Genomic DNA, 17,686 nt, shown 5'->3' on the forward strand with positions numbered 1-17,686 from the left:
TCTCTAGTGTTGCAGTCCATTGAAAGCAAATGTTTTAAAAATCTTAACGGTATGATGTTAATACTTAACACTATTTACTGCATATCATATTTAAAGAATGACATATTATTCTGACTTAAAATGTATCTCTGATGATTTCATTGCCTGTCCGACCATCAATTTTCTGAAAGACTACCGCAAAAGCAAGTGCAATCGCCCTCTCTAGTGGTCGAGGCTAATTATCACAACGCGGGCATTGAGTCGCCCAGTGCACTAGGTGTCGCTGTCCGATATTCTGGACATAAATTTTCGAAGTGTATTCCTGGCTGTTTTAGTTTGTGTCGTTTGTTTTCTGGCTGTCAACACGGTGTGCAACACGGACCGTGTATAAAACGGTGTGTAAACACCTACACCTACTGCGGGCGGCAGGACCGCGCACGTTTCCCCCCCCGTGGTCGTCTAATAAGTCTGAATGGGAGAGCGTGCATGACATTCCCGCTGCCGACTCTGTAGCCTAGCGGGGTGAAAATCCGGAAGAAAAAGCCAGTCTGCTCGTTTCATTGTAAGGAGGACGGAGGCAGCCCATCGGCGTTTAGTCGACGACCATGGCAGCAGCGACCGTCGTGGAGGCTGATCCGGCGGCGAGCGAAGGCGGCGCCGCCTGCTCCGGCGTCCAGAGCAGGGGCTGGGATGAATCTCAGCTCCGAAGGTATCCTTTCCCCACCAAACCCATTCCCAGACTGTCTCATGCGGACCCCAGAGCAGAGATGCTGATTAATAACGAGGTAAGCCTGACAAGTTTGCGTGCTGAAACTTTTTGCAAACCCTGCCTGCCCGATCAGTTAGAGGATCGCAGACCTTTTTTTTTTTTTTTTTTTTTTTAATATCAGTTTTTCAATTGGATGAATCAGTATTAATCCTAGATGTAGCTAAGGTTAGACTCAAGAAGCTGCAGCCTGGAAACTATATTAGGCCAAAACAGTCGTAATTGAACAGTATCTTATTGAGGAAGTTTAAGTGAAAATAAATTGTAGCTATATTCGGGCTGCGACTAACGATTATTTTCTCGATTAATCGATTATTTGTTTAGTCTATAAAATGTTGGAATATACATTTTAAAAATGCCTGTTATAATACCATAGAGCCCGAGGTGATGTTTCCACATATCCTGTTTTGGACCAACAGTCCAAAACCCAAACATATTAGTTTAAAAATGTTTTTCCAAAGTAAAGCATCAAATTCTCACGTTTGAGAAGCTGGAACCAACAAATTATTGGCATTTTTGCTTTCAAAATGACTAAAAGGATTACTTTGGGGAATGACAACATAACGAAACTGCAGAGCCCACTGGTATTCAAGCTCAAGGTTGATCCAGTCAGTTTTGTCACATCAGGTAGTTTGCCTTTGACATCTGTTTGGAAACAACTGCAGATATCACTGTGGCTTTCTCAGAAATGAAAGAAACACAGAGCTGTGGTCAATAGAGATCCGTGAACTGCAGTTTTTTTTTTTTTTTACTGTATATGGTTTAATGTAGATCCCCCCCCCCTCATTTGATGAGACAGCTGTAAGTTGTTGCCTAAGCATGACAAGTATGACTGAAATGCTGGCTACGTGTGGGTTTTAATGTGCACGTAGTCAAACTGAGAAGGTAACAACCTTCTGGATGGATGACATAATTACATTTAAGAGTGGTACTTTTTCACGAAGCAGTGAACAAAGGCTGGTAGAAAAGCTTCTCTGATGCACAAGAGGAATAAATGCATGACCGTATTTTATTCACCTGGGGAGAAGAATCTCCTTCCGTCTCTTATTATTCTTATTAAATGTCTGTGTCAGGTGGAGCCTTTCCCAGGAGTGGTTCTCTGCTTGTTTAACATGGACAATACAGATATCTCCTGATTTGGCGATGAGTAATCATACACATGGCATCCGTAGAAGTCTCCACCATAAAAGATTCTAATGGCTTTATCTCATAAGAATTTTTAATCTGTGCAGAGGGATATCTAGAAGTTAATTTGTCTTAAAGCACATGTTTGTCTTGTGAATTTTGTAGACATTTTTTTTTTTTTAACCATTTTTACTTTGGAAATACTCTGGAAGACTTGGAGGAAAACTGTGACGCATTTGGTTTTGTTGAGATATTTTTGGATGCAACAAGAAGCTTAGACATAACATGGTGAGCATCCCTGACTCGTGATAAAACAACAGCTTAACAGGTATCTTTGTGTGTTTTCTGGTTAGGAGAAGAATCAGCTTGTTTTCTTGGCATCGCATTTTCGCAGAGAGCAGGGTGGATCGCCTCCCTGTTCATTCAAGTGTTTCTCACCAGGACATAGACCAAAAAGGTGTATCACCATAGCAAATTAGATTCTGCGTTAGCGGAAGTGAACCATTCAGCTCTGTTTAGTCATTATTAGTGTACACAGGATTAGAGAGATGTCATCTCAAAATTAACTAAGTTCCCTTTCTCTGCTCGGCTTTTAAAGACTATTGTACACTAACCTATGACAAATTTCGGCTCTTGAGAAATGGTTTACAAAAATAGTAAAACAACAATCTTCTAATATAATCCCACGTGTCACATTTGAACTTTGTGGTGTTCAAATGTGGCTCAAGTGAAGCGAAAAACATTCTTACACACAATTGAACCTGTAGCTTCTTTGTAAGATGTTAAGGAAAGAATATTTCTTCAGTGCAATTTCAAAACCAATATCTTAAAGTTGTTTTATGCAGTGATACGCTCAACTAGTGCTGATTTGACTAAATTGGAACTTTTTTCTTGCATTGCTTTGAAACTTTGAGGGGAAAAAAAATATTTTGAGATTGATAATTTGCACTAAAATGTCTTGTGTGAGATATACAATTTTCAGTGCTTGAGTAGTTAATGTCTGCTTCCAAGACCTGGAATATGCAGAGAAAAAAGGTTATGATGGGCAACAAAATCAGCCATGGGTAACAGAATAATAATAATTTGTTGTCATGTGGAATTGATATTATTATTAATTTAATTCATATTACTGAGGCAATTCCTGGGAGTATACATCACGGCAGACCTCATGTGGTCTGCAAACATCTCTGACCAGGTGAAGAAGGCCCAGCAGAGACTATACTTCTTTAGGTGGTTAAAACAGTCCCACCTCCCACAGCAGCTGCTGGTAAGCTTTTTACCGTGCCGACGATGAGAGCCTCCCGAGCTGCCGCTGCACAGTGTGGTACGGCAGCTGTGCTGTGGAAGACCAGAGGGATCTGCGGCATGTCATTGGCACTGCACTACCACCTCTGAAGGATATTTACACTGGTCGACTACAAAAGAAAGCGAGCGGTATCATAAAAGACCCAACCCACCCTGCACAATGTCTGTTTGCCCCCCCCCCCAAAAGAAGATACAGGACAGGCATAAGCAGAACATAGTCTGTAAGCTCTGTTTACCCCCCACTGCCAAAAACTGGAAAACACTGACTGCCGTGAGCAATAACCCAAACCGACACACACAAACCACCCCATATGCTGCTACTTCACCACTGTACCGTACTGTTTAGGTCCCTTTTTACCTCTGTATATATTTTGCTTTTATTTATTGAACTTGACTGTGTTTTTGTTTTGTTTTGTTTTTTTAAATGCTGCACACTGCTGAAGAGCTGCTACACAGGTTGACATTGTTCAGAGCACAATGACAATTAAGATCAAATCGCTGAACATAAAAGTGGAAGATAGAAACCCACATATCCCTTTATTCACTACAGTAGTAATGCTTTGCATGGGTGCATATTTAGAAATGTAAACAGGCTAAAAACCGACTGTTTTTTTTTTTTTGGTCTGGCACGAGTAGAGGCCAAATGCGGCTTGTCCATACTGTAGCTGTAGTAGGTAACGCCGACATCCCTATGGAAACCGTGAACCCTGTGGACGTACAAGGTGGTGTGAGGGTATGGCTGCAAACCCGTATCAAGACGTTTAGACACGTTTTATACGTTTTTGAAAGAAGCCCGATACCCGCGGTATCACTGGCATGTCGTTTCAAAGCAGCCGCGGAGAAGCAAAGTGCAAGAGGACGCCGCAGCCCAGAGTCGCTGCATGCGAACGCGCCGAAGTTAGTCCACGGCACTGGGCTTTTCAAACCTGCTTTTTTTATTTTTATTTTTTGGGGTTTTTTTTTAAATTATTATTTATTTTTATTTTTTTTAACCTCCGGCGAAAGTGAAACCGAGAACCGGTGCAGTGACAGACAGGCTGGCAGCGGGAGCGCGCTCAGCGGTCTACGTTCAGTCAGTCACGTAGCCCTCGCTACTCAGTGTGTCCGGTGCCAATACACCGCGCTTTCGGTGCACTGCGCTGCTGCGTGTTGGGGGTTATGTTCCTCTTCGGTTAAAAGGTTATCCAGGACACACACATAAATACTAAACTGTGTGTGTGTGTGTGGGGGACTACTGTGACACAATTAAGATGATGCACAATGCGGCAAATGTAACGGTTTATGTAAACCTAATAAAACGTACATTTCTGCAGGGTAATTAAATGCTATAACGTTGATTATGTTAGAGTAAAATTATTAATTGCAGTTTTATGCAACTGTAGATTTGAAAAGCAAATACATTTTACAGTATGATCGTGAGATGATAAAATAATTATAAAATACCACAAAGAGCAGTCACTTTAAAATTAGTGTCAACAAGCAGTGATACCGCCCTTTGAGATGTCCTGCAGTTATGCCTTAGTGCATTATTACTTAGAGAGATCTTACTTGTTTTTACAACTGTATAGGCTAATTCACTTGAAATACATATCAATTTTTTTTTGGTATTACTGTTTTTGAAATGTCCTTTATCTGTTTTCAGGAACCGGTGGTTTTAACAGATACAAACCTTGTGTATCCAGCTCTCAAATGGGACGTTGCATACCTCCAGGAGAACATTGGAAATGGAGACTTCTCTGTTTACATCGCAGAAAACCACAAATTCCTCTACTATGATGAGAAAAAAATGTCCAACTTTGAGAACTTTGTCCCCAAGTCGCAAAGAATGGAAATGAAATTCTCCGAATTTGTGGATAAAATGCATGAAACGGAGGAAATGGGAGGCGAGGAGAGGTAAGATTAAATTATAAGGATATTTTAGCTGAAGCTCTGCACTGCTGTATTTAACTGGAATATATGATGCAGGCTATGTTTATATCAACCCTGCCTGGGCTGTGCTCAGTCTAAACAAACGTAATTCAAACTCTTTGAAGCTCCAACAGTGACCCGAGCATCAGGATGTGATTGTGTGTCTGCAGGTGTGTTGACATTGAAGGGTGTTTTCTCCCATGAAATATAATGCAGGGCAGGGAAGTGGTGCAAATGACTAAGCAGTTACACAGGAGAGTCAGGGTAGAAGCTTGTTCCTGTAACCTGACTTGGCTCGGCCGCACACGCACAGATCACTTACGAAAGTGAACTGACTCTGACAGTGGCTGTTATCTACAGTATTTGAATTTACACTGTTCACCTCCTTCAATGTCATGTTGTTCTTCAGTTTAAAGGAGCTGTAAACTACTGAAACAGAAGTACCTTGTAAACAAGCTTATATCCTGCAGACACATTTACAGCGCTTTTGAAAATTAGCTGCACTGCGACTTGTTTCAGGTCTTGGAGTGTAAAACAAAGTGTCTCTTACATTTTGCACATCTCTTATGAATTTCAAGAGTATATCTGCAGCAGACCCTGAATGACACAGTAGGGAAGAAGATTGTTGTTGACTTCCTCGGTTTCAACTGGAACTGGATCAACAACCAGCAAGCCAAGAGAAACTGGGGACAGCTGACATCTAACCTGCTGCTCATAGGCATGGAGGGTAGGAAATTTGACAGTAGTCACAGAGTTTCACAGCAGTCTCTGCTGTAAATTGTTATGCCTGCAGGCCAGGTCTAGGTGTTACAGGTCACCTCTCTAATGATAGATGCTTTTGCTTTTGTTGTATTCCACATGACATTTTCTGTTAATATTTTCTCAACATAGGCAATGTGACACCAGCACATTACGACGAGCAGCAGAACTTCTTTGCGCAGATCAAAGGACATAAGAGATGCATCCTCTTCCCTCCAGACCAGTTTGAGTGCCTCTATCCATACCCTGTGCATCACCCCTGTGACAGACAGAGCCAAGTAAGCCATAGATATGCACAAGTCCACCTAGGTTTGATAATGTGAACTTTATTTATCTAATAGCATATTAATGATTTAGATGAGTTCAGTTCAGTTACCTTCATCAAATGTCTGAAAAGTAGGGAGGAATTAAATGTCTTTTCCCGTTAATAAATACTGTTGTTTGAGGAGCAGTGTGATTTCTAATGATTGCATATTTTTCATTTACAGGTCGATTTTGATAAGCCTGACTATGAGAGGTTTCCCAATTTTAAAAATGTTGTTGGCTATGAGGCTGTTGTGGGCCCAGGAGATGTGCTCTACATCCCTATGTATTGGTAAGAAGTACATCTATGTGGCCTGTGTATAGAAAGAATATATACTTCCATTATATACTTAGAAACGTACTAGAAATAAAAGCTCTAATACTAAATCAGCTGGTTATTTCTTGGGCATTTAGTTTCTTGGATGCACTGCCAGCTGATGTGTTTTCATGCTCTTTATCAAACAGCTCAGTATGTCGTTAGAAAACTATTTGTCAGTGATTTTTTTTATTTTTTATTTTTTATTATTGAGTGTTTACTGTGCCTTATTGACTGGCCTAGACTTGGTAGACATTTATGCTGTCAAAAGTTACTATCATACAGTCATAATTGTTATAACTATAATAAAGCTCATGTGCTGAGCATGAACCCACAACGTGTGCAGTGTATTGGTGTTATTTTAGACTACTCTTAAATGATAAGAAAAAAAAATAGTCATAATAGTCATCGGTGTGTGTGTGTGACGATTTTAAGTTGTTTAGTGGGTGGGGTCCAACTTAATGAGCACGTTAGAAATGAAAAACCTACTTGCACAGGCTTCGGTTCTAGAATAAGCCATACGGATACTGGTTTGGTGACTAAGCCCAAATCTGCAAAAGTCCAGCTTTATTCACCATTACCGAGAACATAACTAAGACGTTTCTGGGCCAATCCCCAAATATGAACTTATTTTCAGAAACAAATGACTCCTCAGAGGTATGGTGAAAAATATTAAGATTTTAGACTAGAATTTGTTTTTGAAAGCCAGCTGAAAAATGTTAAATTGAGTTTATTTATTTGTATTTTTTTTTCTTTTTTTCTTTAGGTGGCATCACATTGAATCACTGCTGAGTGGCGGAGTGACGATCACTGTAAACTTCTGGTACAAAGTAGGTATATTTGAATCACTAGGACTCTGTTTACTTTAACTTTTTTCCCATGTTTGTATTTTCTCCATGACCACTCACCGGTCTGACTCATTTGTTCAGGGCGCCCCCACACCCAAGAGGATAGAATACCCCCTGCGAGCTCATCAGAAGGTGGCCATCATGAGAAATATTGAGAAGATGCTGGGAGAAGCACTTGGGGACCCACATGAGGTAAAAGCATTTGATTTTATATCCTCTTTAACAATACAAACTCTTTCATATCATTGGTGTACTGATTGCATAAGTTGCACATGAATGTCACACTGCCGGTTTCTAGAACATCAGATCAGATCCATATTTAGGTCGCCTGTTAGATGAAATCCTCGGGGCATGCTGACCCTTCCAGCAACCCAATTACTGCGAATATTTATGGCTTACCTGATTTAGTACAAAGGAAAGATATATGCAGTGTGGGACAACCAGTAAAACAATGTAATATGTCTATATGAAGCAGCTTATCCTAACCAAGAATACGTTGTTTTTTCTGTAGGTTGGACCTTTACTGAAAACGATGATCAAGGGGCGATACGACCAGGATCTCAGTTAGAGCCCTTAAAACTGTTAACTAGACTGCTTTCGGTAACTGCGTGTGAGAGTGAGACTGCCTGGTGTGAAATGCGCATTCTGACTTTGGAGCTGTGTATCAGTGCATGGCAATAATCGGCCATCTTGAAACCGTTCTGCTTCAGTCATCACCGAGTGCCATTGTTATTGCAAATACGACAATTGCAGAAGAAACATCCGACTAACTCATGGGAATTCGCCCTACTTGAAGAGGTCTTTTATCTTTTGGTTCAAGTCTAGATATATGTATATGATTCTGTGTTCTGTCAACAGTCTCACAATCCAAGCCAGTGGGTATTTGGGTGTGTTCGCTCACTCAGTCAGTAAATGTGTGAGATCGGTACCTTTTGGAGCAACCTCAAAAAACGTTGACCACTAATGGATGTGTCAAAGGGTATTAGATAAAAAGTAGACATCAGTTAAATACAGGACATTTCTCATATACATGTAAAAACACAGTTGTGGCTTGATTAGGAAATGTGGAATGACCATATTGATCTCTGTCTTTATCACAAAGACAGCTTTACAGCTGATTTGGTTTATATCTCTAAAGATGGCAGGTCTTTTAAGTGTCTTTGGAATATTTATCTGTGTAATCTACATTATCTCTACGCCTGCTAATGACATGGTTTCAGGGAGTAATCGGCAAAATTTTTCTGTTGAAAAGAAGACAGCACAGGCACAGAAATAAAGGACAGAGGATACAATGATTTAAAAACAGTGATGACATATGATCAAAAATATGAATGGATGTGCAAAAAGGGGGCTCATATATTCAGCTGAAGGAATATGTGACAGCTTGCAGCTAAATTATTTTTTGCAGAGTGATTGCTTTTTGTTTTATTTATGCTCTCGCTTGTTTGATTTATATTTCAAGGACTTTATTGGATTTGTTATCCTGTGCACCAGTAATAGGTCAGGGAGCTCTGTAAATGAATTACATACTGCAATTTTAGTTTCAAATACAGTCAACTTTAAGAATCAAAAGATAATACAAGTAACTGTTTTTTGGGAAACTTTTCAGAGTAACCACAGGTGATGTTTTCTTGGGAATATGATAGTTAAAACTCTTATGAGTGTGAAAATGGTTTTAAGTGGACAGCTTAAATGATATTGTTAAAATGTTATTAACTGACTGAACTAGCAGGGCCATTTACTGGAATGTAGCTTATGTATCAGCCATTGCAGTGCAACATAATGCACGATCTAGTGTTCAAGTTGCAGTCGTGTGTTTAGCTTGATGTATCTGGTCCATGCACTATACGTCTGCGTTACAAATATTCAATATGTTGTATTAAATGCAGCAGATCTGAGATTAAATTACACCGCAGTGTGTACAAAAGTCTAATTCCAGTTGGAAACCTCAGCTTGCTCTAATGATTACTATTGGTTAACAATCCTCAGAAATGCACTCATTTTTACTTTCATGCAGCCATATTTCGAAGACCTTAACGGGAGGGCAACTTGAAACATGGCTGCCGCCGTGCAAGTTGAAAGTGCTCTCTGTTGTCAAAATGTACATTAAACAAAAGGGGGGGGGTCATTTCATATCTTGTGCTGCACGTGGCAAAACCCACATACAAACCAGTAGATGGGTATCTTCATATTCAGAGAGCTCTGTTTGCCTGTGACATTGGATGAATCAGTCAGTGGTGTACTATAAAATAGGAACATCCAAGCACTGAATTCACCAGGTAACCAGGTTTTCAAAGGGTTTGTTCTGTCTCATTAAGGTTTTAAAATCGCCGATAATATGCATATGTATTTCTGTACAATGATCGAACAGTGCTACTTGCTCTGTAAAGGAAATTTACTTTATGTAAAACTGTTGTCTCATCTCTCTTCTATTGCTAGATTAACCCTGTTTACTCTATGTGCCTTGCTTAACTTGGGTATGGCACTAAACGTTGCAAAAACTCGATTTAAAAAAAAAACAAACTTTTATTTTATGGTCAAATGTTTGTTTTCACTCTGGCATTAAACAGCTTTAAAGGTGTGAATGACGAGGGTTCATAGAGCTTGAAGCATGTTTTAATTGATGGATGCCGGTTTTCTGTTTTGAACATACAGTATGTGCTCACATTGTTCCTTTGATTAAAGTTTGTTTGTACAGTTCTACACTGCTGAGTTTTTAATGACTGCTTAATTGATGTGGTGAATTCTTCTAGTCGTAGCTTTGAAGTATAATGTTCTACCACGATGCTCTTGCATTAGTGCCTTATGTAACATGAGTGAATAAGTCACACAAGCCAATGTGAATGGTAGTCTACAAAAATTAGTATTTATTTACTATAAATTGTGCATCAGCGGTTTCTCAAAGCGAGGGGTTAAAACTCAGTAAATCCAATCCATGCTCTACAGTAACACCATCATATACTAATTAAAGACAACATTGCTGCTGATAAGGACAAGTATCAGTAACAACATCTTTTCAACACTTGATTGTGTTACACCTATACTCAGGAAAACTATATTATACCATCAATTAAAAACAATTGCTTATAGTTGCTCCGAATGGATGCAGAGGGGAACACAAATTAACAGCTGGTATATTTTAGTAAAAAAACAAAACAAAAAAAAGCAAACTGACCAATCCATTTATCCTAATATACAATTGCGAAGAAAGAGGAATCCAATCATAATCAAAAAAATCCACAACCAACAATCACAAGTGAGGCAACATTCACACAATACAAATGAGATGAAAGGAGCAATGATAGAGGACAACCTCAGTAACATCATGTAAACTGACCCTGAAAGCGAACAACAGCGCCTCCTCACAAATGCATGATCTGAGACTTTGCAAATCTAAACGTCTATATCAAAAATAAGGATAATGCTGTTGGAATGAACTTTAAAATCAAGTCCTCCAGCAGCTTGTTTCGGTTGACATTTATGGGGCAACCACAGTCCTCCACTTCATTATGCCATAATCTATAGTGCTGTAATAGTGAGTGCACGCCTTGAAAATTGAATTTGTTGTGCTGGAAAAATAATTCACAAAGACTTTATTGATAGTTATAGCACTTTCCATTATAGTGGAGTAATATATTACTTTTAAGGTGTGTGAAAGAGTGTACCCCTTGTTTAATCCACTTAGCTAATTTAGCTGCGTCACAGACAAATATTAACATATCCTCTTAGGCTGCCTGGACTTTCAGGTCTGTCGGGTCATAGTGACAGGTTAAATCTGACATTTGGCTTTGAGCCAGTCATCATGTGTCAATTTTTACATTTTTTTTATACGTTTATCTGTTTTAACATTTTAGAAATGACAACAAAAATAACTTTATGTAGTGTAAAAATTTGCATATTATCACAAACCCTTTATTTGTCCGAAGGGGTATGATAGAAGGTGATAAAAACAAAAAAGGACTACGGTCTTTCTCTTATGTACCTGTTAAGAGGACAAATAAGGTGATGCTCAACTGCCTCAAAAGCATATAACCTCCTCCATTATCCAAAGTTATCTGGATAATTTTGCTCAAATCTGGAACATGGGCTGAGATAAAAACTGATTTGTTCAGCAAAGATAGCAATATAACTCAGCTATCCTGCTTTATGCAGGCCAGATTCTGTAACTGACATTCAGTACTGTACACACTATAGTCTTTGTAAGTAAACAAAGCTGTAGGTGAATTGTACGTACTATATACTGGACGGTTTTAGCATGCCCTAAAGGTATCCAACCAAGAGAGACCATATATCATACCCTTACGTGACGACTGCTGCAGCTGCCCACTGTACTAATATTCATTAAAAAATCTATACGTCTCGGACGAGAGTTTCATCTCAAAAACATTTTGTAGCACAACAAATTGTCCAGAACACAAGGCCTGACCAAACATTTTCACAGCACTATTCCCGTATGATGTAAAAATAGAACTTTAAATAAAATTGGCATCAATGATTTTTATATGTAAATTAAAAAAAAAGTTGAGACTTGTAATGTCCAGAAAAAATTTAACAGCACCACTAGAACTTATTTACAAAAATTAAAACAGATTCATCTCTATAATTTCATGTAATAATTATGAATCTACATTGTACTAAGTTAAAAACAATACAAATTAAAAATAGCAAGAAAAAATGAAAATTAAAAAAGGAGCAGAAATGTAAAAAAAAAATTAAATGGTTATAAAAAGGACTATAATTTCAGTGCAACAGTCCTGCTGAGATGGCGTAGATAGGTTAGGCTGTTACACAAACTAGAACACAAGTTACAACATCCCCACCAAAATATCACAAAATTTTAAGTTTTCCAAGGAAATGAACAGTGATGCGACTGAAACACTGTAACTTTATGTTTTAACAAAGGCATATAATGGTAACATTTTTTAAAAAATAAGCCACTGACACTAACTAACGAATAAAGTAAATGTTCCTTTACTTTGGGAAAAAAACAAAACAAATTCAGGCTAAATGGACTCAATAAATTAATAATAGTGTAAACAATATTGTCAGTAGCTGCTCTTACAGTGTTGTGCTCATCATCAATGGAATCTGTACTTTCGTGCAGGCTTGAGGTTGACATATGTCTTCTTCATGTCCTCTGACTCGTTTTTCTTCACAAGTTGATAGCGCTCTCCTTTTGTGGTTACCACCTGGTTACCGTGGTAACGCACTAGCTTCTTTGGAGCCTGCAGAAATCACACCAGAATGGACAAGTTTTACGGTATGAAACACATTTGATAAAGCTACATTGTGAACGTGGAATTGAACCAGAGACCTACATCTTTGGGGGCGACAGGCCGGTGTGTTTTGTTGTCATCCTCGCTGTCCACCAGCATGTACCTGTGGAGATGAAACATAGCCATAAACACTGAAACAAAGAGGCGAGGCCAGTTCTGCTCACCACAGTATAATAGCAATCTCACTCACTTCTCAAGGATGCTCTCTTTAAGTTTCTGGTCTGCCAGTGAGGAAATACTTTTCCCATGGTTTACCTGTGTCAAAAGGGTATCATCAAAACAGACTGTAAACATCCACAAGGTAGGCAGTGGCTGACATGAAACACTGACAGTGTTTCAATGTGTTGCAGAGACTCACATTAAGAGGAGTGGGGCTGAGTTGGACATCGCCCTCTATGATAAGGCGCACAGCTTCCTCCATGTCTCCTTTGGCAATAGACAGGGCACTACGAGCCTCGGACAGACTAAACTTGGGAAACATCTCCAGCAGGTGCTGCTCCTGGGCCTCCCACTCAGACACTGGTAGCTGGACATATACACATTTATATTACGTCTAACTCAGATGGATTAAAACAATATAATCAACAGTAGGACACCCAAGGAACAGAAGTTAAATTATAGTAATTGGGTCGTTCTGTGTCAAATCAGGTAAGGGTGTTGCAGCACCATCTCAGTGGTTACATGCCAGTTTATTCTGACACAGCCTTAATAAAATCTTATTTTCACTTTCTAGATCAAAATTCTGCCAAACCATGCTGGTTTTACTGGATGTCTTCTGTTCCACTTTCCACCTTGCTTGTTAACAACATCTGGGGATGCCGTCTGCTGGGGCTAGTGGCGGCCAGCTGCGTAACATCTTTGATGCAACAGTTAACCGGCATTGTACATTAATAAAATATTAATAATTAGTGTAACCAACTTGTATTTCTGGTGCCGACTAGCAAGGGTAGCAACATTTAATTGTTTAGTTGACTAATCATGCACATCCCTAGCTAGGAATACTTTTCAAGATATTAATGCCCAAATGTGGTTTCCCAGATAAGGCGAGTGCAAACATTAAAAAAATTTAAAGGGCCAAAAAATAAAATGAAAAAATTGTAATTGAACAAAGATGTTTTATAGGCCTTAGTTCTGGGACCCAAATATAATACAGACATACTTTGAACAAAATCCGAGATCAGACAGAATCCACTTTCCTGGATTCTGTCTGATCTGACACAGAACGATCCAATTCAAAAATTCAAACACATGAAGAAGAGGAAAATAAGGTGCTGAAATGATCACCTTGGCAGTGGCGCCCTCTGTCTGTGTTTTAAGGCACTGTGTTTCTCTTCCTGGTGGAGGTTCACTGGGCAGGGTTGTGAGTTTCAATGAAATATCATGTGTCCTTGCCTTAGGCACACTGTTTTCTTCATCAGCTAAAAAGGAAAATAACAAATGAACATCAGCACACAATAGTATAAAGGTTAGACTGATGATCCTCATCTAAAATGAGCGTAACTGCCAAGCAAAATTCCTTTTTTTTAATGACTCTTTTGGCAATATTATGAAAATGAAGAAACATTTGGAAAGCATGAGACTGCCACAACACTGTATGTACCAGAAATAATAATAAAGGCAGTACCTGAGGTTCGAGCAGTGGCTAGTTTCGATGCCAGACTGAACATCATTTCACAGACCTTTACACTGCAAAATAAAATGAAACACCTTTTTAATAACAACAAATGACAGACTAATCTAGTTATCTGGTCTTGTTTATCACTGACATAGAGAAAAAAGTGTGGCTGTCTGTTTACCTCTCAATTTCAGCAAAGCCAGGTATGTAAGCTTCTAGCATCTCTGCAAAGACCTCCACGTCAAAGTTCTCCTCCACACTCTGCTGGGAGCCAAGATCCTCCAGGACTCCAGTAATGTAAGACAGAAGAACATCATCCAGGGTGCTGCATTGAATGGTAAAAAAGAAGTTACTGCAAAACTGACTGAACTAGACCTTTCTGTAAGGATGCAAAGAAAAAAGAAAAAAGCCAGGGAATTGTTTACCTGAGATCTGCATCAGGAATGTAAGTCTGAATAAATTCGTGCATCGCACTGTGGATAATTTTGTGGAGGTCCATTGCGTTCTCCTACTGCGCAGCGGAGGAAGTGCTGGAGTTGGGGCACAGCAGATGGTCGAGGGTATTATTATGAGCAGCAGTGACTGCAAACCTTAAATAACCAGACAGAGCAGTTGTCATCCATGCACCAAATATGGTGCACCGCCAGCTCAGACAGACATAGAGATGTTACCAAAGCATTTCTTACGAAAGCTTGCTGCCGCCGCAGCATCTTGCCTAACTGCTGTCGCGACAAGACGCAAGTAGTGGCCAGTTATGACTTTTTACCGCTAACATTTGTTGGTAGACGATTAATTTCAGCAAAGATCGCCGAAAAAGAAAGATTAGCCAGGGTGCAGCTCTAAATAACATTAAAATCGTTGAGAAAGCTACTTCTCGTCTTGATTAATGTTAAAGTTACCTTAATTATCTATGTAACTAGTGTCAAACAATTCTTTTGCATCACACTCACGTAGAGCGACAGAACAACCTTGCTACGTTGGTTTTGTAACCCAGCGTTAGCATTACAGCTACTCGGACGTTGGTTATCCGCTAATGGTTAATTACTAGCGCTAGGGCTAAGCTATCGTCGTGTGCTATTGCCCGCGTCGTGCAGCCAGTTGTTCCGCGCACGTATTTTCTCGACATTATCCGTGTCTATTCATCGGCAACGACATTAAACCCGCATCTTCATATGCGCTGAGAGAAATAACGGTAGGTTGTTAGCGATCTGGCGCTAGCTAAGTGGGTTTTTGTCAGCGGACAACTGCTAGCTAACGGTTAACGCTCGATGCCAAACCGTCCTCGGCTATTTATATCGGAGCGACTTTTAATGGAATAAATCTTACTGTGGCAGAAATTATGGGGACATGAAGCTCAAAGTTTTCCCCAAATGTAGAAGGGGGAGGCTGGTCGGTGCAGTGGTTACAGGCTTTCTATCCGTGCTGCTCGTTAGCCCGCACGATTCAAAACATTGGCACGTCATTTCCTCTGATTGTAAACAGCCTGGTCAAATGCAGCTATTGTCTGTCATGAATGTCTGTATATGTTGTTATTGAACATGGATTTGTACGGAACATGAACTTTTTTTTTTTTTAACAGCAAAGACATGTGTTAGTTTAAATGTAAAAGAGACAAAAGCCATAAACCCTAACATGCACAATTTCAATACTACGATTGGACACTGGAGCATTACAGTAGAGCTGAAACGACTGGCCTATGAGTTGATCGGTGGATCGACAGAAAAACTCCTTCACAACTGAAACATGTTTCTGAAGAACTTTTTTTTTTTTTAAGTGGCTGATCAGCAACTATTTTGCTAATCGATTAATCATTTGAGTCATTTTTAAAACAAAAATGCCCAAAATTGGCTCTTTCCTGCTCCTCTATCATCAAACAATGCATATGAAGACATCACTTTGGGCTCTGGTAAACTTAGATGGACCTTTGTCGTAATTTTCTTACATTTTTACCCCAAACAACTAACCGATTAATTGAGAAAATAACTGTCAGATTAATTGACAATGAAAGTAACTGTTAGTTGATGCCCTACATTACATGGACCAAAAAAGGAGAGTGCTATTAGGACTAATGGACATCTGCAATGCCCTGAAAACCATTTTCTCATCCCCAAATCTTTTTTTAAAATAATGTTGCATGAACTAAATTTAGCTATTAAAATTGAAGCTATTATATGGGTAACACTTGTCCACATCATAGAAATTAGGTATTTTGTCAACAATATTTCATATTTCATAAAACTGTGATTAAGCCATATCACACATCATACCCGTGACAAACTCATGAAAGGGATCATACACCTAACATATAAAGTTTTTTGTGAGTACAACAATGTCTTTGATATTTTAAAGCAATAAAAAAATGACTAGTAAACTATTAACCGGTTGCCTCTGTTTTGGTAAGCTAGAAAAGTGAAATCTATTTCATGTATTCATTTCTGGTTATATATTTTTCTCTGGGAGATCACCTTCCCTTTTTACTTATGTTCCACTGAAAACCAAGACTTTGCAGTTAATCATACACGTTTGGTTAAGACCTTCTCAATAAATGTGACCCATCTTGGGTTTCTGACTCAGTGTCTCAACACTGGCCCAGCCTACATCAGGCCAGCAAATAGTCGACTCTCACTTGGACATTATCTTAAATCTTTTGCCAGATCCATACATAGTTGATGATCAAGGTGTTATCTGAGGCAGCATCGATGATTCCATCAGATGCTGCTCTCAGTTACCTCCGCCTGTGTTGGTATTATAGCAGATATGTACATGTAAATCATTAATGCCCGTTCAATTGTTTTCTTGCTCCCTTGGCAGTATCTCTTGCCGGCTGTAGTATTTCATTGGGAAATATGGTACACGCTACTGATAAAACAAGCAAGAACAATTCTCAACTTGGCTGAACTCTGTTTCAACCCTGAGCTCATGGCTAGAAAGGTGGGGCTGAGGTATCGGGGGGGGGGGGGGTAAAATCTACAGCAGAAGAGAGCATCTCTATTTTTCTCCATGTGTCTTAACAGCTGAGAACAGCCTCCAAGCCATATACCACATACTAATACTCTTGCACACACTGAGTAACATCAATATACTGTAATATTATGTTCACGCTTGTGTTAAAATTGTAGAGACTCAATCTTCAGGCAACACTTGCTTACACTTTTACCAGCAAGGTAAAATCTTAACTGTAGTGTCACATTTATCCCCAAACAACATTGAGTGCTCTCAAAGCGACCCTGGGTCCTGTATGTAATCATGTTTTTCCTCCTCTCCAATTCAGTGGTAAATACAAACTCATGCTGACAGACCTAATAGATCTGACACTAGGGTTTCAGGTTTTTTCTTTTAAAAGGAACAAGTGTCCCAACACTAGGTGGCAGCATTGAGTTATTAGTGACAGCAGGACCTCATCCACTTGTCTGAGAGAGGGTTTGCTCTTGAGACCCTCCAGTAGAAACCAAACAACAAAGGAAATTCATTGCTAATATCAGATCT

The 17,686-nt window shown here is 39.3% G+C and overlaps 2 protein-coding genes across 3 annotated transcripts; one reads left to right on the forward strand and one right to left on the reverse strand.

The window, feature by feature from the left end:
• The first annotated feature begins 345 nt into the window (after positions 1–345).
• hif1an (hypoxia inducible factor 1 subunit alpha inhibitor) lies at positions 346–10,003 on the forward strand. The gene is made up of 8 exons (XM_040139075.1): positions 346–764; positions 4,818–5,068; positions 5,662–5,810; positions 5,975–6,120; positions 6,331–6,437; positions 7,228–7,291; positions 7,391–7,501; positions 7,821–10,003. The coding sequence occupies exons 1-8, from the start codon at positions 585–587 to the stop codon at positions 7,875–7,877; spliced, it is 1,065 nt and encodes a 354-aa protein (XP_039995009.1). The 5' UTR covers positions 346–584; the 3' UTR covers positions 7,878–10,003.
• A 148-nt stretch (positions 10,004–10,151) lies between these two features.
• On the reverse strand, positions 10,152–15,671 carry cuedc2 (CUE domain containing 2). Of its 2 annotated transcripts, none has more exons than XM_040139077.1 (9): positions 15,527–15,671; positions 14,626–14,730; positions 14,382–14,525; positions 14,210–14,271; positions 13,870–14,003; positions 12,944–13,111; positions 12,776–12,840; positions 12,628–12,688; positions 10,152–12,534 (listed from the first exon to the last, which is right to left on the reverse strand). In XM_040139077.1, exons 2-9 carry the CDS (start codon positions 14,697–14,699, stop codon positions 12,388–12,390), a joined length of 855 nt encoding a protein of 284 aa, XP_039995011.1. In that variant the 5' UTR covers positions 14,700–14,730; positions 15,527–15,671; the 3' UTR covers positions 10,152–12,387. The 2 variants fall into 2 exon arrangements, with proteins under 2 accessions (XP_039995011.1, XP_039995010.1); XM_040139076.1 differs by having other exon boundaries at positions 14,626–14,790.
• Between the last annotated feature and the right edge of the window lie 2,015 nt (positions 15,672–17,686).

This window comes from Xiphias gladius, chromosome 11, assembly GCF_016859285.1.
Source record: "Xiphias gladius isolate SHS-SW01 ecotype Sanya breed wild chromosome 11, ASM1685928v1, whole genome shotgun sequence".
NCBI lineage: Eukaryota > Metazoa > Chordata > Actinopteri > Istiophoriformes > Xiphiidae > Xiphias > Xiphias gladius.

Bases quoted from the DNA above. Each gene is read 5' to 3' on its own strand.
- hif1an (XM_040139075.1), top strand. From the start codon at position 585: ATGGCAGCAGCGACCGTCGTGGAGGCTGATCCGGCGGCGAGCGAAGGC. The intron at 6,121-6,330 runs GTAAGCCATAGA...TTTCATTTACAG, and splicing joins CCTGTGACAGACAGAGCCAA to GTCGATTTTGATAAGCCTGA. The intron at 7,502-7,820 runs GTAAAAGCATTT...TTTTTTCTGTAG, and splicing joins CACTTGGGGACCCACATGAG to GTTGGACCTTTACTGAAAAC.
- cuedc2 (XM_040139077.1), bottom strand. From the start codon at position 14,699: ATGGACCTCCACAAAATTATCCACAGTGCGATGCACGAATTTATTCAG. The intron at 14,526-14,625 runs GTAAACAATTCC...CATTCAATGCAG, and splicing joins ATTCCTGATGCAGATCTCAG to CACCCTGGATGATGTTCTTC. The intron at 12,689-12,775 runs GTGAGTGAGATT...TCATCTCCACAG, and splicing joins AAAGAGAGCATCCTTGAGAA to GTACATGCTGGTGGACAGCG.